Consider the following 20,560-nt stretch of genomic DNA (forward strand, 5'->3'; position numbering starts at 1 on the left):
GCCCAGATTGTGCAAGGATTTGAATGTCAGTAAGCCAATCTTAAACAGAATTCTCCATTTTATCGGTAGCCAGTGGAGTGAGCTCAGGGTTGGTGTTATGTGGCAATGGCGGGGTTGGCTCGTTAACAGCCTTGCGGCGGTATTCTGTACTAATTGCAGGCGGCGTAAGTCTTTCTTATGCAGGCCTGTGTAGAGGACGTTGCAGTAGTCTAACCTTGATGTGACGAAGGCATGAACTAGGGTTGGAAGATCCTCTGAAGGAATTAGGTGTTTAATCCTTGCAATATTCCTTAGGTGAAAGAAGGAATGTTTCACAACAGCTGAGATTTGATTCCTGAAGCTTAATTTCCCATCAATCAGTACTCCCAGGCTGCGCACACAGTCTGAGTTGTTCAGGTCTGAGCTCCCTATCCTTAGCGGTGTTGGTTGAGACTGGAGCTGCTTTGCTGTTGAGCCCTGGCCCTCGATAACAAGAACCTCAGTTTTGTCAGCATTAAGTTTTAGCCAATTATTATTCATCCACTCCTGAAGTTCAGCTAAGCATGCGTTTATTTGTGGAGTAGGGTCTGTGACATCAGGTTTGAATGACAAATATAGCTGGGTGTCATCAGCATAGCAATGATATGTCAGGCCATGTTTTTGTATGATTTCTCCAAGTGGCAGCATGTATATGGTGAACAGTAAAGGGGATAATATTGCGCCCTGAGGTACACCGTATTTTAGTGGTACAGGGTTGGAGAGGAAGGGCCCTAAGGCTACCCTTTGTGTTCTGCCAGCCAGGAAGGAGTTGAACCACCGGAGAACAATGCCATCTATGCCACAGTACTCTTGTAGCCTGTTGAGTAAGATTTCATGATCGACTGTGTCAAAAGCCGCTGAGAGGTCGAGCAAAATCAGGATGGAACATTGACCCTTGTCTCTTGCAATGAGCAGATCATTGCAAATCTGGGTGAGGGCTGTTTCACAGCTGTGATATTTCCTGAAACCAGATTGAAGAGGGTCAAGGATGTTGTTTCTGGAGAGCCTGGCTTCAAGTTGGAGGTAGACAGCCTTTTCAATAACTTTTCCCAGAAAGGGGAGGTTTGAGACAGGTCTGTAGCTGTTTAGAGCATCTGGGTCTAAGGATGGTTTCTTGAGTAGAGGCCTGACGATTGCTTCTTTCAGAGTAGAGGGAAACCACCCTTCTTGTAAGGAGCCGTTGACTATTTTGTGGAATGCCGGTGTAAATAGTTCAGGGCATTTCAACATGAACTTAGTGGGGCCAGGGTCCAGATCGCAGGTAGTCTGGCGAAGGTTTGAGAGGATATCCAAGATGTCTTCTTCAGTGATTACCTTAAAATCAGACCATGGTGGTAGGCTATTTTTGCACCTGTTATATGGCTCTGCATGAGTTTCTGGGGCTGTGAATTGAATGGCAGATCGTATGGAGGAGACTTTGTCTGAGAAGAAGTGGGCAAATTTCTCGCACAGTTCCTGTGAAGGTCTGATGCTGGATTTCCTGCAAGATGGATTGCAGAGACTGTCAACCGTGCGGAAGAGTTGGGCAGGTCTGTTGGCTGCATTTGCAATTTCGTGAGACAGGAATAAGGACTTCTTTTTGTTAATCATCGTTTGATATTTTTTCAGGTGAGCAATTAGGGAAAGTTTGTCATCAGGAGACTGATGTTTGCGCCACCTTCGTTTCAGTCTGCGTCCCTGTTTCTTTAGTTCCTTTATAGAGTTGTCAAACCAGCGAGCGTGATGTAATGGTGCGGAACGTTTAATCTTTAAGGGAGCTATGGCGTCAAAAGCGGCTGAGACATCGTGGTTATATTTAAGGACCATGGATTCAAGGCCTAAGTTGTGATCTGTCAGTCCACCTAGATTGAGGCTGTTCTGAAGGTGTTGGGGTGTCAAACCTTTCAAGGAACGATATTTTATTAGTTCTTTCACTTAGTGTTTTGTAGCCGGTGCTGTAAAGGAGAAGTGGACAGTGTGGTGGTCTGACCAAACTACTGGATCAATTTCCACATTGGATATTAGGAGTTCTGAATGGAAAATGAGGTCCAAAGTGTGTCCTTTTTTGTGGGTAGGGAGGTTGACGGCTTGAGAGAAGCCCAGTTCATTCATGGAGAGAAGTAGCTTAGTTCCAAATTGGGAAGAGTGTGTATCGACCCGTGCGTTAAAGTCTCCAAGAATTATCCACCTAGGGTGTTTCAGTGTTATGCAAGATACAAGTTCTGCTATTTCCTTGAGAAAAGCTGAGCCAGCGTCAGGGGTCGGTAGACAAGCAGTATGTTTATTTTTTTTCCAGCTGAGAGCTGGGCTGCTAGACATTCAAAAGAGTGGGTGGGGGCTACAGCAAGGGGTTTAATATTCAAACTGGATTTGAAGCACAGAGCTAATCCTCCGCCCTTGCGGTTTTGCCTTTCACAGTGTAAAACTGAGTAATTGTCTGGTACCACAGCCGCGAGAGTGGGTCCTGAGTTCTGATCCAACCATGTCTCTGTAAAGGTGCCCATACACTCGTCAGATTGGCAGCAGACAGATAAGAAATGCATCTGATGATCTATCTGATGCGTTTTTAGAACATTTTTTACCAGGATAGAATTCCAATAGATTTCAGTTTGAAATCTGTTGAAATTCAATCTGATGGCATTTTTTTGCCATCAGATTTCCATTAAGGTCAATGCAAACTGATAAGCAATCTCATCAGATCGACCTAAATTTTCCACCCTGCTAGTTCGATGGAAATCCATCGAAATCGATCGAAATCGGCCGTCGATCGGTCGATTGGCCAACCGATTTGCGATCGATCGATCGATCGATCGCGATCGATCGGTCGGCCAGAAAATCGGCTGAGTGTATGGGCTGCTTAATTAAAGCTAGATCTGAAGCCTCTATTAGATCATGAATAACTGCTGTTTTGTTGTTTATGGACCTGGCATTGCAGAGTACTGCTTTAATGTTGTTTCCCTTAACTTTGAGGTCTGTGTTCCTAGCTCCTGGCTGGGGGTTGTAATCAGGAGTGTGGCAGCTGTCTCTGTTATCTGGGTCCTTTACTGATACAGCTGATTTATAGATATGTGATGATTGCTTTGGCTTTGATTTATGGGTGCCTGCACCTCCTCCCCTCTTCCCGCGCCTTGTTTTCTTGAGAATCCCAAAGGATTTTAGAGGGGTAATCAAAGCAGAATCTATTTGTAAGAGTTTCTTGGGAACAGAGGTTGCAATATAGATAAGCATCTCAGCTGAGTATTTTAATGGTGGCATTTGGACAGCTGATAGACACCCTGCTGAGATCAAAGGGAAGGGGTCTTTTGCAAGCTGTACTTCTCAGAAAAAAAGGAGATGCTCCAGATTAAAACAAATTAAGACAGTTCCTTGTTTCAATTTAAAAAGTTTGGAATAAATGTAGAAATAGGATAGTCATAACATAGAAAGCTCACAAGGTGTTTTTTGCCATTTCCGTTACTTACAGAAGGATCAGGAGCTGAGGGTTGAAGAAAGTTGAAGAATTTCAAAGTTTGAGGTCAGCTCCTAGCAGGCTAGGCATTTTCAGTCCAAGTCCAATTTTAATCCAGTTTAAATCTCAGCCATCCAAAGTGATCCATAATTTCTGATGAGCTGTAGTTGTTGCCAGAGAGGTGATGCATAGGATTCCTCTGTATTTTGGTCCTGTCCATGCCCAAATGTATTTAAATAGTCAAATTTCTGAGACAAGATGTGGAGCAGCTTGAGAGAGCTGCAGCCCAGCTTGGGCGGGGGGTGGGAGGACAATGGAGGGATGACGAGCTGCACGTGCGTGAGGTCACGCGGCAGGTGAGGGAGCAGCGCAAATAATGGGGTCGGCGGGGGATTGGCATCACTGAGGGTGAGTAGATCTGTCAAGTGACATGTGACATGATGAGATAGACATGTGTATGTACAGTGCCTAGCACACAAATAACAATGCTGTGTTCCTTTTTTTTTCTTTCACTGTCTGAAAGAGTTAAATATCAGGTATGTAAGTGGCTGACTCAGTCCTGACTCAGACAGGAAGTGACTACAGTGTGACCCTCACTGATAAGAAATTCCAACTATAAAACACTTTCCTAGCAGAAAATGGCTTCTGAGAGAAAGAAAGAGATCAAAAGGGGAATTTCTTATCAGTGAGGGTTAGCGTGCGTTTGCGCAAACTTTCATTTACACGTGAAACACAATCCTTTACGTGCGCAAACCTTTGTGCGGCAGATCGCGTGACAACTTCTGTGCTATCAGTTATCACGCTTTTGTGAATCAAGCCCGTAATGTGCAAGAGGCCTTAGTAAGGTTCCCAATAGTTTACAGTTCCTCTCTTTTCTGCTTCAATTTTTTTTTCTTCCTCAGCTCTACAATGGCAATGTTGATTATTTTCCATCCTTTTTTTGCAGCGCACATCCCACCTCCTCTGGTAACTGGAATTGTGGAAAGGTAAGGTATGTAACTTTAACTAACCTGGCCTCTACCCTCTTACTTATGTTTTCTATAAAGTACAACCTTGGATTGAGAGTTACTTGGTTTAGGAGCGCTTTGCGATACAAGCAAAAATTATTGTGAAAGTTTGATTTGATATACAAGCAATGTCTTGATATACAGTGGCTTGCAAAAGTATTCGGCCCCCTTGAAGTTTTCCACATTTTGTCACATTACTGCCACAAACATGAATCAATTTTATTGGAGTTCCACATGAAAGACCAATACAAAGTGGTGTACACGTGAGAAGTGGAACGAAAATCATACAGGATTCCAAACATTTACAAATAAATAACTGCAAAGTGGGGTGTGCATAATTATTCAGCCCCCTTCGGTCTGAGTGCAGTCAGTTGCCCATAGACATTGCCTGATGAGTGCTAATGACTAAATAGAGTGCACCTGTGTGTAATCTAATGTCAGTACAAATACAGCTGCTCTGTGACGGCCTCAGAGGTTGTCCAAGAGAATATTGGGAGCAACAACACCATGAAGTCCAAAGAACACACCAGACAGGTCAGGGATAAAGTTATTGAGAAATTTAAAGCAGGCTTAGGCTACAAAAAGATTTCCAAAGCCTTGAACATCCCACGGAGCACTGTTCAAGTGATCATTCAGAAATGGAAGGAGTATGGCACAACTGTAAACCTACCAAGACAAGGCCGTCCACCTAAACTCACAGGCCGAACAAGGAGAGCGCTGATCAGAAATGCAGTCAAGAGGCCCATGGTGACTCTGGACGAGGTGCAGAGATCTACAGCTCAGGTGGGAGACTCTGTCCATAGGACAACTATTAGTCGTGCACTGCACAAAGTTGGCCTTTATGGAAGAGTGGCAAGAAGAAAGGCATGGTTAACAGAAAGCATAAGAAGTCCCATTTGCAGTTTGCCACAAGCCATGTGGGGGACACAGCAACCATGTGGAAGAAGGTGCTCTGGTCAGATGACAGCAAAACGCTATGTGTGGCGGTAAACTAACACTGCACATCACTCTGAACACACCATCCCCACTGTCAAATATGGTGGTGGCAGCAGAGCCGGGACAAGGTCCTCCAGCACCCAAGGCTGAGACACCAAAGTGCACCCCTCCATCCCTGCCACCCCAGCCATCACACACTGATTGCTATTAGACTAAGATGCGCCACAGGGCCCACACCCTCCCCAACACATTAATATCAAGTTATCTGGCTTGCAGTCACTGCCATGTATTCCCTTCTCCTATTTCTTTCTGCTTCAAACACAATTAGGAATGACAGCTGAATGAATTCTGCGCCCCCTCCTACACTGCGCCATGAGGCTGGAGCCTCTCCAGCCTATGCCTCGGCCTGGCCCTGGGTGGCAGCATCATGCTCTGGGGGTGCTTCTCTTCAGCAGGGACAGGGAAGCTGTTCAAAGTTGATGGGAAAATGGATGGAGCCAAATACAGGGCAATCTTGGAAGAAAAGCTCTTGGAGTCTGCAAAAGACTTGAGACTGGGGCGGAGGTTCACCTTCCAGCAGGACAACGACCCTAAAAATAAAGCCAGGGCAACAATGGAATGGTTTAAAACAAAACATATCCATGTGTTAGAATGGCCCAGTCAAAGTCCAGATCTAAAGCTAATCGAGAATCCGTGGCAAGATCTGAAAACGGCTGTTCACAAATGCTGTCCTCTGACGGAGCTGGAGCTGTTTTGCAAAGAAGAATGGGCAAGTATTTTAGTCTCTAGATGTGCAAAGCTGGTAGAGACATACCCTAAAAGACTGGCAGCTGTAATTGCAGCAAAAGGTGGTTCTACGAAGTATTGACTCAGGGGGCTGAATAATTATGCACACCCTACTTTGTAGTTATTTATTTGTAAAAAATGTTTGGAATCATGTATGAGTTTCGTTCCACTTCTCACGTGTACACCCCTTTGTATTGGTCTTTCATGTGGAATTCCAATAAAATTGATTCATGTTTGTGGCAGTAATGTGACAAAATGTGGAAAACTTCAAGGGGGCCGAATACTTTTGCAACCCACTGTACATGCAAAAAAAAAAGTCAGAAAACCAGTGCGCCTGTGCGGCCGTGTCCTCGCTCCTGCTGACATCACCAGGAGCATACTGCGCAGGCGCAGACTGTACTGGGCCTGCGCAATACACTCCTGGTGACGTCAGCGGAAGCGAGGGTGCGGCTGTGCAGGCGCAGTGGTTTTCCGACTTTAAAGTCCGACATTCCAGAAGTGAACCGGAGGTGGGGACAGGAGCATCAGTGAGTGGCTGCGTGGCACAGGATGTCTGCGGGGGACCATTCAAAGCCTTGGATAAGTTTAACTCTTTTTTTCCCCAACCCCCTACAGTAGTCCTTTAATCTCCCTGGCGGTAGGCTATGCCGCGCAGGAGGATTTCTCAGGCCCTGCTGGGCCGATTTGCATAATGTTTTTTTTTTTGCAACATGCAGCTAGCACTTTGCTAGCTGCGTGTGCATTCCGATCGCCGCCGCTACCCGCCAAATAGCCGCCGCACCACCCCCAGACCCCGTGCGCTGCCTGGCCAATCAGTGCCAGGCAGCGCTGAGGGGTGGATCGGGACTCCCAATGACGTGATGATGTCGGTGACGTCATGCCGCCTGTCGCCATGGCGACGGGGGAAGCCCTCCAGGAAATCCCATTCTTTGAACGAGATTTCCTGATCGGAGATCGTTGGAGGCGATCGAAGAGGGTGGGGGATGCCGCTGCACAGCGGCTATGATGTAGCGAGCCCTGGGCTCGCTACATGATTTGTAAAAAAGAAATTTTTTTAAAAACTGCTGTGCTGCCCCCTGGCGGTTTTTAATACACTGCCAGGAGGGTTAATCTCAGTGTAGAGACTGTGCAAAGTCACATATCCATGAAATCCTCAAAGGTATGCAAAAGCAACTGTCCATGGATAGGTTCCTTGTTACAGCCACACAAAAAAATGGATGATGTGAGCCCAACAGATGGCAATGATGCTGTTAGTTGTAGTGACATTTTTATTTTACACTATTGTACTATAACTGTTTTTGGATTGTGGAGCGACCTGAGTTTCCATTAATTCTTATGAGGAAATTCACTTTGATATAAGAGTGCTTTGGATTACAAGCATGTTTCCGGTACAAATTATGCTGGCAAACCAAGGTTTCACTGTACTTTCAAACAGCCAGAAGTGGCAGTGCTTGCATCCACAGAAGAGGCATGGGAAGGTGTGGACACTCCTGTCACATTCATGTTGGCAGTGGAGGGAGGAGAGGGTGAAGGGCCAGATTACAGAAGAGGAGGACAAGGGACCATCTAGAACTTTACTGGAGAGGTGTGTACCTCTTTACAGCATATTATATGCAAAAAGCATTTTTTTTTACTATACCAGCATTGGAAGGGTTAAACACAGAGGTTTAAGGTTCCGTGGAGAGATATGCAGAAGTTCAGATTGGTACATTCTATTTAGTTAAATGTATCTATTGAGAAATGTTACACACTCTTTGGCTGTCCTGAGAGAGTGAGTCACATTCAACACTTAGATACATTTATGTAAACAAAATGTATCTTTGTCAGCTTCGGATGCCTCTGCAGAAATCTCCAGGAACTTTAAAGCTGTGTGTAACCCTTCCAATGCTGGTCTAGTAAAAAGAAAAATGCTGGTTGCATATAACATACTGTAAATAATGTTTTAGAGCAAAGTTGAAATGCAGGGTTATATTCCGCTTTAAGCCTAAAACTAGGCCCAAACCATAAAGACTAATTTAAAGACCTGAAGTCTACAAAAATTATCTAATCCTGCATCAATTCTTCATCATTGTTCTCCCACCCTGCCAACTGATTACTACTTCGCCAGGTAAAAGTCCCAGCAGGCTAATTTAGTTAATCAGCCAATGGGGAGGAGATAAGAAAGGCCGAACTAATGCAGCCTTATCTTTATTTCATTTTTTGTACCTATGTTCAGGTACACTTTTAGGCATTTATTCTACCTTACATTTCCACTAATACCAGGGCCGGTTTAAGCAACAATGGGGCCCCAGGGCAAGATAAACCTGGGGGGCCCCCCCAACATATACCCCGGAACAAAAATCGGCATTAGGGCACCTTTTTTGCAGCTGTTATAGTCAGGGTGTGAAGTCCCAATCGGTCGGAGCTCCACATTCTGGCTATCCCAGCCTGCATGGGGACAAGGGGTTAAAAAGTTTCAGGAGGGGGGACCCCACATAATTTTTTTTTTTTTAACTCCCACACTTTAAACATAAAAAAAAAATTGTGAAAATAGGAAAAAATGCCAGGGATCTTCATGCAGCCATATTGCGGCTGTATAGTGATCCCTGGCCAAAGCGCTGTGGCTGCGTACTGACCCCCTGGAAACCCCGTCAGGAAATTTATTGGGTTTTCGTTTGATACATGTAAAATTACACTACCGTTTGCTACTAAAAGTGACATTTACCGATCCTGTATATTTTTTCCCTTCGAAACTTTAAAATCGATTTTCTCAAAAACTATAAGGTCTTTTTGAAAAATTGTTTTTTTCCTCTTATTCCTAATGATTTCCTTAACATATCCTGCAAATTTAGGGTTTCTAGCATTGAAGGTGGATTTGCTATTAACCATTAAAGTCAGCAGGTTTTTAAATGTGTATTTTTTTCCTTTGAAACTTTAAAATCGATTTTCTCAAAAACTATAAGGCCGATTTGAAATTTTTTTTTCCCTCTTGTAGCCACTGGGGGCCCCTACAAGCTCTGGGGCCCTGGGGCAGCTGCCTCCTTTGCCTCTATGGTAGCGCCGGCCCTGACTAATACTACCCGGAATGCCACAAATCTCATTGTAATATTAACTGAACTTTTACACTCACTTCCCTAAACCCAAACTTTAAAAAAGTAATCAAAGATGGCCATTATGCCCTATCTTTTGCTCAATTATTGCAATGTCTATAGAAACCCGACCTGCTGCCCAATTTTTTGCAGAGAAGAAACATTGCCATAGAATTGCACACATCTGCATCCAAGTCCAGTGGGAACTGCCATGGACTGATGGATTGCACAACATATTCCTGCTATATTGCTATATGGATACACTCACATCCCCCCCCCCCCCGCAGGTTATATGAACCAGTCCTACCTCCCAGTATAAGCTGCAAGTTCCAAGATGATGGATCCCAGAGAGTGCAGGATCTAGTCTGTTAGTCTAAATTTGGAATCTGACCATAGCTCAAGGGCTATGACCACACTACAGCAAGCCAGACACTATACAGTAATAACGGGTGCTCTGTATTGTATAAAAAAAGGTTTGAAACTATTACAAGTGGTAAATCAAAGGTGCCATGCCAACAACCAGAATATGCACCCAAACAAAATGCAGATTAGATATACATTCAGATATGAAACCCAGCCATACATACATCAGTCTTTTTCTGTTCCTCTTTTTCAGACAATCTGGTCCATCCTGTGTGTACATTAATAAACATGTTACAAGCTCAGGTCAACAATGACATGTTCAAAAATCTGTGTGTTGCCTTTAAAACTAGAGGCAAAGACAAAATCTCGTCGGTCAGTTGAAACTGCTGTGAAAGAACGAGGCGCTTGGATATAGATTTCCTTGAACTTCTCAAAAGTCTTCTTCTCGAGGTCCCACTGATAAATTTGTGAAAAGGTGTAATCACTGCCCAATGCCATGTAATGTCTATCCTTAAATGTGAACGGTTGAAGTGCCATAGCTCCACGAGATGGCAGGGCCTGAATCTCAGTAAATTGCTTGCCATTCCATTTCATTATTTTTGAGTCACCGATAAATCTGGTCAAGGCAATGTAAAGTTCATCCTTCATCTTGAAGCTCTTGACTGCTAGGACATCTTCCATGTTCGGGATGTCACTATGTGGAGTGAATTTCTTTGTACTTTTGTCCCACTGTAAAATGAGAGGTACTTGAGACCGACTAGATAACACAAGATGAGGCTTATTGTTGATTTCAACTAGTTCTGCATCAGTATCTCGAAACCATTCATGAAGAGACTGGTATGAATAAAATCCTTTACCGTTCCATTTGTACACTGTAGTGAGACCAGCCTTCGAGCTATCGGCAATCACAAAAAATGTTTCGCCCTCAATTTGAAAAAGCTCAATATCATTAGGTTTGGATATGCGTGAAACCTCAATGTCCTGAAACTTTGTGAACTTAGCCCAACTTTCGTCATACTTGTAAATGTGAGAGCCACCAAACAACTGGGCCACCACCATGAAAATTTGGTCTTCAATAAGTATTGCTTTACATCCAACAATGGACTGGCCTGTCAAAAATAATGTGTAAGTTAATCATCCTAAAGATATTGCAATGTAAGCAGCTACAAGTTCACACATTTTTATTTCGGTTAAAGTATATGTATGATTTAGTGCCCTTTTACACTTAGGGCTTGATTCACTAACCCGGAACTAAGCTGATTAGTGTGCCTTATCACTTAGTGGGCACAAACGACAGCGCTAACCTTATCTGAGGTTACTGTGCCTTATCTGAGGTTAGTGTGCCTTATCTGAGGTTAGTGTGCCTTATCTGCAGTGTGCGATGTAGCTTTGTGCATCTTTTATTGTGCACAAAGCTATTTAGTGTGCACAAAGCTACTTTAGGGGCACTAAGTTCAGATAAGGCACACTAACTCAGATAAGGCACACTATCCTCAGATAAGGCACACTAACCGACTTAGCGCCGGAAAACTATTTTTTACTCCGGCGCTAACACATTCACCAAGCTCACTCACGGAGACCTTTGCTCCTTCTCTAGGTGCACACTTACTAAGCCCTTTGCTCCTTCTCTAGGTGCACACTCACCAAGCCCTTTGCTCCTTCTCTAGGTGCACACTCACCAAGCCCTTTGCTCCTTCTCTAGATGCACACTTACAAAGCCCTTTATTCCTTCTCTAGGTGCACACTCACTGGGACCTTGGCTCCTTATCGAGGTGCACACTTACAGTTTGCGCCTTCTCTAGGTGCACACTCACCAAGCCCTTTACTCTTTCTGTAGGTTTCACATTCACCAAGCTCACTCACGGAGACCTTTGCTCCTTCTCTAGGTGCACACTTACTAAGCTCTTTGTTCCTTCTCTAGGTGCACACTCACCAAGCAATGTGCTGAAAAGTTATTTTAAAGAGAAGATGAAAAACTATCTTCAAGGAGAAAAAGTGAATTTCGTATGGACCATTATCTTTTAAACCCTTTCAAACCTAAACTGAAATATTAGTTCTGAATGGTGTTACAGTACCTGTTATATTGTCATAGCTTCTGAAATTCATTTCAATGTGATCCCATTCCAGAATCATGCAGTTCTCCATGCTTGGCTGTGCTATCGCCACAAAAACATCATTTTTATATTGAAATGTGTCCACTGACACAGACTGATAAGTCAATATTTGGTGGACAACAAAATCTATAAATAAAGAGAGAACAATAGTAATGAAAATATCTTGTATCTGACTGTTGCGTAGTGTATGCTGTTATTCCAGCAGTAAATATAAACAAACAAATATAGTAAGGTCAACACTGGATAGGGATATGGACCACACTATGAATGACTGTGGCATGCCATAATATGATCCTTGGCAGTTGGCACCTGCTGCAGTGCACACATCTAGTCAATCCTATTTAATATCTGGTAGGTCAAGAAATGTGGTACGAGTTTAGCCTCAAGCATGCAAGTACAGCACAGAACTGTGTAGCAAATAAATTTGCTGCCTCAGGAGGCTTTGGAAGCACTTGTGTCCCTGAGAGCTTCCAGAGACAGGCGGCTCGGGACTGTGCATGCCTGAGCACTTTCACACATATGCAGTACTGAGCCACACGTCTTCAGAAGTACTTGTGTCCCTGAGAGCTTCCAGAGACAGGCGGCTCTGGACTGTGCATGCCTGAGCACTTTCACACATATGCAGTACAGAGCCGCACCTCTTCAGAAGCACTGAAGACACAAGTGCTTTGGAAACCTCCCAAGGGCTCGCGAACGTGTATTCAACCAGTTTGTTGAATTCACATAACGGGAGTGACAACCAGGGGCGTCTTGCACAGCCCGGGCCCCCCAGCAACATTCGGCAGACGGCCACCCCCTCCCGAACACAAGCTTTCCGAACACGTCTTCTCCCCCCCCCCCCCCCCCTCTCCCTAGAGCAAAGACAGCCGCAATGGAGCATAATGCTGGGAATACACCATACAATTTTCTGTTAGATTCTTCTGTTAGATTTTCTGTTAGAATGCATAATTAGATTATTTTCTGTAGAGAATGGTCATTATCTCTGGTGCATTGTCTTCTGTTTATCTCCTGCGGAGTAGAACAATGCCTAATTGCTCGGCAGATAGATGGTGAGATAGATACATTTCCAAATTTCCAACATGTTGAACTTTATCTATCTGGCAGGTAAATCTAACAGAATATTGTATGGTGTATTCCCAGCATAATACTTTACCTAATTCTGGCAGGACATGTCCTCGTCACTACTCAGTGTAGCCGTGATGTGCAGCCTATTAGCTTGCGGCTCTCCTGACAATGCATGTCGTGATAGAAAGTCACGAGCTAATAGACTGCATGGCATGGCTACACTGAGTGGTGAAGAGGACCGGTCCCACCGGACTTAGGTAAAATACTATATATGCTCTGCTGCTGCTCTCCATGGTCTCGGAGGTGCAGGGGGAGAAGAGGAGTTCGGAAGGTGGAAGCAAGCACACACAAGGAGCTGCAACTGTCGAGTCCCTTAGCCTCCAGGTCCTGGAGATCCTGCGATGGCAGGCTATTGTTATGCCAGTGGTGACAAAGCTGGACCGAGCGGTGCAAGGGAAGGCTCTATAGGATCAAGAGCCTTCCCAGTTTATAGGTAAGTATCGGCCTTTTTTTAAACTCACTTCACATTTCCTTCAAGTGAAGAACTCATTTTGCAATAAGTAATACGTTTAAAAATTCACATTGTAAGTGCAAATTTTGCTGCAAAGTTACTCCTATGCAAAATTCACACTCATCACCACTAAAAATTGTCAGACACACCAGTAAGCTCTAAATGCACTGCTTTGTAATTATGGCAACACAGTGCTCTAGAGTAAATTTTTCCAAAACGGACACTTTTACAGCACCTGGCCCAAGCCACTGCCTGGCAGCAGACGTCAACAGTACCATCTGCCAGTTTCTGTGAGGAACGGAATGGCATGGCTGTTTTGTATGTAGGTCAACAATGAAAGCAAGCTGAAATTACTGTATACTTTGCTAATTATCCTTGTAATATACAGAACTAAAGAGGTAACATTTTCAACAAAACTGGAATTTCCCTTTAAAAAATTGTAATACTCTGACAACAGTACATACAAACATTGCCCATCACTATTAACCTCATAATACCATTAGTATGGTGTTTGACTATACAAATGGTGAATTCATTGGTGCTTGGGAAATTTCCTAATTCCTTTTTATTTATTTTTTGGGGGGGCGCAATCATTGAAAATGCTCTACACTCTTTTGTGAGGAATTAATCTACAGAATTCTGTTTTCTAGCCAGTATGAAGGGTATTTTGGACTTTCAGCAGGGATTTTGCTTGCTTGCAAAAGTTGATAACTAACTGACCGATGATAGCTTAGCGCAAGTATGACCTTTGCTAATTACACCACTTGCCTCCAAAGGAAAGAAAATGCAATGCTAATTACACCAGAGAGAAAATGTGTGCATCAACCAAGTGAACCTGACAAATCTGGCTTTGCAAATTTGGCCTATTGGCTAATCACGAGACATTGCTCATGCAAATATGCATTTGCTTTCGCATGCCTAAATATTGGGGCATTGGGAAGCCTCCTCGTGGCGCCCCTGGATAGTGCTATGTAGCATGAACTAATTCCCGCAGGGCGATTGTTTTGCGGTTTTGGTTTTTAACCCTGCATATTTAGGCATGCGAAAGCAAATGCATATTTGCATGAGCAATGTCTCGTGATTAGCCAATAGGCCAAATTTGCAAAGCCAGATTTGTCAGGTTCACTTGGTTGATGCACACATTTTCTCTCTGGTGTAATTAGCAAGTATGACCTTTGACCTGAAGTCAGCTAGCCAGTTGGAACTCATTAGGCACTGTGTCACGCTGGTTCCCGCTCCTGGAGCATAGAGAGCTGCATGGGTGGGCTACATGGGAAGTCCCATTCTGCCCACCCATCCCGTTCTCCATACTTCACCACATACACAGAGCAAGATCGAGTGGTGCAGTGATGTTGTTTCTTGAGTTAGTGGATGTTGTCACTCGTCCCGGCCCCCTGGGTCGATTGGTCAAGATGACCTGCCGGGCAGATCGCTTGCAGGTACACAAGCATAACTAGTTGTTATCGGCCGCCTCAGCCAATTTTAATTATGCATGTGTCTTTAGAACACTGTCCAGAGCGCAATATATTTGTGCAGAGTGAGGCCTGGAACCCACTAGGAGTGATTTTCTGAGCGCTTTGTGATTTGAAAAACTCTTGCTAATGGAATGCTATGGGTGTGATCCCACTAGAGAAATGTGATTTTATAAAAATCCCTAACGTTCAGAAAAGGCTGCTAGTGGGTTTGAGATCTTAGACTGAGAGGACAACCTTCACATTACCCACAGAACAACCACAACATACCTCTTTCTATCACAATAGGTTTTTATCTTAGACTCACCTGTTGTTATACATTCTGAGTCAAAACTTGGCACTTCATTGAGTTTCTTCCCTTGATAGTCAGAAGGGCCAGAACACAGCACATCAGACACGGTGGAGTTTGTCATCTTCAGCCAGGAGAACAGCCATTTGGCTTTGCAGTCACACTCAAACTTGTTTCCCCGCAAATCACTAGACCATAAAAATAATAGGACAACTAAGTATACCGTAAGTCTTTCATACCAGTGGCCTACTAACATTACGCTGCAAGGACCCGCAGCTACCGCCAATCACGCCATTCTCCCGTTGCTGAAGGTCACTCACTCTGCCATTGCTATGACAGCAGAGCTCTGTGAGCAGGTCAGGAGCCAATTTCATTGGCTCATGACCCTGTGATCAGTATGTGAGCCAATGAGATTGGCTCACAGTGATCATGGGGGGGTCAGAAGCCAATGAAATCAGCTCCTGATTGGTTCACGTCATACCGACAGCAGAACGAGTGGGCAGTAGCGGTGGGATAGTGACACTATCGGCGGTAATGGCAGGTCCATGCAGTGTGCTAATTGAAATCTACGTCCTGGCAGGGATAACCGCTCCCAAACAGGGAGTAGATTTCAATTAGCGCAGTCCAGAAGTGGTTAAGCAAGTCCTATTCACAAGCAGTGTGTGAACCAGCACAGTGAGGAATCAGCCTTGAGTAAAACGAGATAAATACAGTTGTTTGACCTGGGGATAATACTCAGTGTTTAATCTAGAGAGATGTTGCCCTGAGTTATTCCACTAAGAGTCTGTGCATGCAGGAAACTGGGTCAGACAAGAGAAGAGAGGACCTTCATGCAGCAATGTGTGCCTTAACATTTGAGCACATGGTGCCAGCAATTTCTAAAATGATAAGCATATTGTATTGCCTGCCACACTGTAAGCAATTTTAAAGAGGAACTCCAGTGAAAATAATGTAGTAAAAAAAGTGCTTCATTTTTTACCATAATTATGTATAAATGATTTAGTCAGTGTTTGCTCAATGTAAAATCTTTCCTCTCCCCGATTTACATTCTGACATTTATTACATGGTGACATTTTTACTGTGGGCAAGTTATGTAGCTGCTCCTAGCTGTTTTGGCTGTTAGAGACAGCTGTAAACAGCTAATTCCTGTCTGTGAACATTGTTACATTGTGGCAGTTTGCCCAGAGTACCGCGGTACTCAGAGCTTCTTGTGGGAGGGGTTTCAGCACAAAATCAGTCATACAGCGCCCCCTGATGGTCTGTTTGTGAAAAGCATTATATTTTTCATGTAAAAGGGGGTATCAGCTACTGATTGGGATAAAGTTCAATTCTAGGTTGAAGTTTCTCTTTAACTTCCAAGCCTGGAGTTGAAGTTTAAATGTTGTGGACAGCACGGAATGGAGCTTGACCATTAGATGTAATACACAACACATAGATTGATCTATGGCAGAATGAAATGTGAAGCGTTGCTCTGCTTACATCCAGATGTAGAACAATTGTAGATTTCACACTGCCCAGGGGCACCTTGCTTCAGCAGAATGGATGCCAAATAAATAATTACATGAATATTGTGATGACATCACTTTGCTGCGGCAGCACTGCTGTCATCGCTGATAGAGCCTTGGAGCTCTACACATGTTTCTGTCCACGGGGAGGCTTCCAATGAATGCTACGTGGACTTGCAACATCAGCCTGCATAAAGTAAATATTTAGTGTAATACTGCTATACAGGTGGGGTGACAGACAAAGCTTCATCCAGCCTTGAATGCTAGAGAGTGAACAGCTGTATGCCTGCACAGCAGCCTCTGACATATTGTATGGATCACTTGGGGCAGCCAGTGTAAATATCATTTTCTCAAGTTTTATTAGTTTAGACTGCTGTGTTTTTCTGATTTTGCCTTTCTCCCAAATTTAAAGTAAACTGGAGGTGAGAGTGATATGTAAGTTGCCATATGTATTTCCTTTTAAAAAATACTAGTTGCCTTGCAGTTCTTTTCATCTTTTGTCATCAGTAGTGTCACAACCCTGAAACGGGCATGTGGCTTATCCAGTCAGACTTGAGTCAGAGCACCTGATCTGCATGCTTGTTCAGGGTCTATGGCTAAAAGTATTAAGCTGGCCACTAACGGTCCAATTTCTAGCGAAAAATCGTTTGAGCGATCAGAAATTCTGATCGGACGAAAAATCGTTCACTACACCATCAACTAACCAATCATTGCTTCCTATCTATCACGACCACCAAGAAAATCCAAATTTTCGTTCGATGAAAATTCATTCGGGCGACATTTTTTTCACTCGTTCATAATCGATTGTGTCCACCAATGGAGATTATTTACAACCAATCCGATCAGAATTTCTGATCGCTCGAACGATTTTTCACTAGAAATTGGACAGTTAGTGGCCAGCTTAAGAGACACAGGATCGGGGTAGGGCCGGTTTAAGCGGCACAGTCACCTGGGCCCCAATCATCAAAGGCAGCCCCCAGGGTCCCTGAACCAGCTACCACACCCCCTTCCCCGGATGGTCTCCTCCCAACCACACCCCAGGGGCCCCTGCACAATGTGTGGCTGCATTGTAATAACTCACCTGTCCCTGCCCGCTGCTTCATCCATGCTCACTATTCAGCCCTGCTGCCTGCCTCTTCTCCATGCGCCGCATGTTATGTAAATAATCTCATGAAGAAGAGGCAGGCAGTGGGGATGTAGACGGAGCACGGACAGAGCAGTGCGCTAGGGCAGGTGAGTTATTACAATGCGGTCACCCATTGTGCAAGGCCCCAGGGAGCAGTCGGGGATACGACCCATGGGGAGGGGAAAGGGGGGGGGGAGGGGTTGGTTGAGCAGCACCAGTCTGGGGCAACTTTTTCCTTTGCCTTAATGGCAGGGCTGGCTCTAATCAGGGAACAGCCAGGCAACTTGCATTGTTAAAAAGGAAATAAATATGGTAGCCTCCATATACCTCTCACCTCGGATTCCATTTCAAGCCAGTGTCAAGCACAAATATTGTATAGTTCTAAGAAGGCATTCAGTGGCAGAGCTTGATTTCATCTACAGTGCTTTGCAAAAGTATTCGGCCCCCTTGAAGTTTTCCACATTTTGTCATATTACTTCCACAAACATGAATCAATTTTATTGGAATTCCACGTAAAAGACCAATACAAAGTGGTGTACACGTGAGAAGTGGAACGAAAATCATACATAAACATTTTTTACAAATATATACCGGTAACTGCAAAGTGGGGTGTGCGTAATTATTCAGCCCCCTTTGGTCTGAGTGCAGTCAGTTGCCCATAGACATTGCCTGATGAGTCCTAATGACTAAATAGAGTGCACCTGTGTGTAATCTAATGTCAGTACAAATACAGCTGCTCTGTGATGGCCTCAGAGGTTGTCTAAGAGAATATTGGGAGCAACAACACCATGAAGTCCAAAGAACATACCAGACAGGTCAAGGATAAAGTTATTGAGAAATTTAAAGCAGGCTTAGGCTACAAAAAGATTTCCAAAGCCTTGAACATCCCACAGAGCACTGTTCAAGCGATCATTCAGGAAAGGAAGGTGTATGGCACAATTGTAAACCTACCAAGACAAGGTCGTCCACCTAAACTTACAGGCCGAACAAGGAGAGCGCTGATCTGAAATGCAGTCAAGAGGCCCATGGTAACTCTGGACGAGCTGCAGAGATCTACAGCTCAGGTGGGGGAATCTGTCCATAGGACAACTATTAGTCGTGCACTGCACAAAGTTGGCCTTTATGGAAGAGTGGCAAGAAGAAAGCCATTGTTAACAGAAAAGCATAAGAAGTTCTATTTGCAGTTTGCCACAAGCCATGTTGGGGACACAGCAAACATGTGGAAGAAGGTGCTCTGGTCAGATGAGACCAAAATGGAACTTTTTGGCCAAAATGCAAAATGCTATGTGTGGCGGAAAACTAACACTGCACAACACTCTGAACACACCATCCCCACTGTCAAATGTGGTGGCAGCATCATGCTCTGGGGTGCTTCTCTTCAGCAGGGATAGGGAAGCTGGTCAGAGTTGATGGGAAGATGGATGGAGCCAAATACAGGTAAATCTTGGAAGAAAACCTCTTGGAGTCTGCAAAAGACTTGAGACTGGGGCGGAGGTTCACCTTCCAGCAGGACAACGACCCTAAACATAAAGCCAGGGCAGCAATGGAATGGTTTAAAACAAAACATATCCATGTGTTAGAATGGCCCAGTCAAAGTCCAGATCTAAATCCAATCGAGAATCTATGGCAAGCTCTGTAAACTGCTGTTCACAAACGCTGTCCAACTAATCTGACTGAGCTGGAGCTGTTTTGCAAAGAAGAATGGGCAAGGATTTCAGTCTCTAGATGTGCAAAGCTGGTAGAGACATACCCTAAAAGACTGGCAGCTGTAATTGCAGCAAAAGGTGGTTCTACAAAGTATTGACTCAGGGGGCTGAATAATTACGCACACCCCACTTTGCAGTTAATTTTTTTTTTTTAAACGTTTGGAATGATGTATGATTTTCGTTCCACTTCTCATGTGTACACCACTTTGTATTGGTCTTTCACGTGGAATTCCAATAAAATTGATTCATGTTTGTGGCAGTAATTTGACAAAATGTGGAAAACTTCAAGGGGGCCGAATACTTTTGCAAACCGCTGTATGTATAAGCTCATAAATTAGCTGATGTCAAACCAATACCTGGTCAGGAGCCCCCTTATCAGACATTTCCTGTGTCACAAACTTCCAGAGCTCGAGGCTGCAATCTTGTCAATTAGTCTGAACAGCACGATGATGCCCAGTCAGAAAGCAATAGCAGCTCTACCTCTGGAGCATACCATCAACTTCTACAACTCACCTAGTTCAAATCATGTGATCAGATTTTTAAAGGACACCTGAAGTGAGAGGGATAGGGAGGCTGCCATATTTAGTACCTTTTAAACAATACAAGTTGACCGGCTATTCTGCTGATCCTCTACCTCCAATTCTAGGTACACACTATGCAATTTTCTGACAGATTTACTGACAGATAGACTATTTACAACATGTCCGATCTGATTTTCTGTTCACTTCTATGGAAAATTGATTTGAAATCAGATCGGACATGTTGGAAATAGTCGATCTGGCAGTAAATTTGTCAGAAAATTGTATCATGTGTATCTAGCATAATACTTTAAGTCACAGATTGTGAACAAGCATGCAGATCAGATCTGTGACTGGCTTTGCCACATGCTTGTCTCATATGGGTGATTCGGACTTTACCAGATGTATGAAAGATCAGCAGGATGCCAGGCAACTGTTATTATTTATAAATGAAATAATAATGGCGGCCTCCACTTCCCTCTCACTTCAGGTTACCTTTAAAACAACATTGTAACTGAAGAAGCTTCATTTTTTGGTGCCCCACTTAAAAAGCTATGGGGTGGGACTTTAAAGAGACTCTGTACTTTAAAAAAAAAAGCTCTCTGGGGGATACTTACCTCGGTAAGGGGAAGCCTCAGGGTCCCAATGA

General features: G+C 44.0%; 1 protein-coding gene across 2 annotated transcripts in view; it reads right to left on the minus strand.

Moving 5' to 3' along the window:
• Positions 1 to 9,567: 9,567 nt before the first annotated feature.
• Positions 9,568 to 20,560, minus strand: part of LGI2 (leucine rich repeat LGI family member 2) — a 73,410-nt gene continuing 62,417 nt past the window's right edge. For both annotated transcript variants that reach the window (XM_068278211.1, XM_068278206.1), the window contains 3 exons: positions 15,075 to 15,244; positions 11,681 to 11,845; positions 9,568 to 10,714 (listed from right to left, as the gene is read on the minus strand). In XM_068278211.1, coding sequence (XP_068134312.1) covers positions 9,897 to 10,714; positions 11,681 to 11,845; positions 15,075 to 15,244 — 1,153 coding nt within the window. In that variant the 3' untranslated portion in view covers positions 9,568 to 9,896. The remainder of the gene's footprint in view (positions 10,715 to 11,680; positions 11,846 to 15,074; positions 15,245 to 20,560) is intronic.

Source organism: Hyperolius riggenbachi, chromosome 1 (genome assembly GCF_040937935.1).
Source record: "Hyperolius riggenbachi isolate aHypRig1 chromosome 1, aHypRig1.pri, whole genome shotgun sequence".
Taxonomy (NCBI): domain Eukaryota; kingdom Metazoa; phylum Chordata; class Amphibia; order Anura; family Hyperoliidae; genus Hyperolius; species Hyperolius riggenbachi.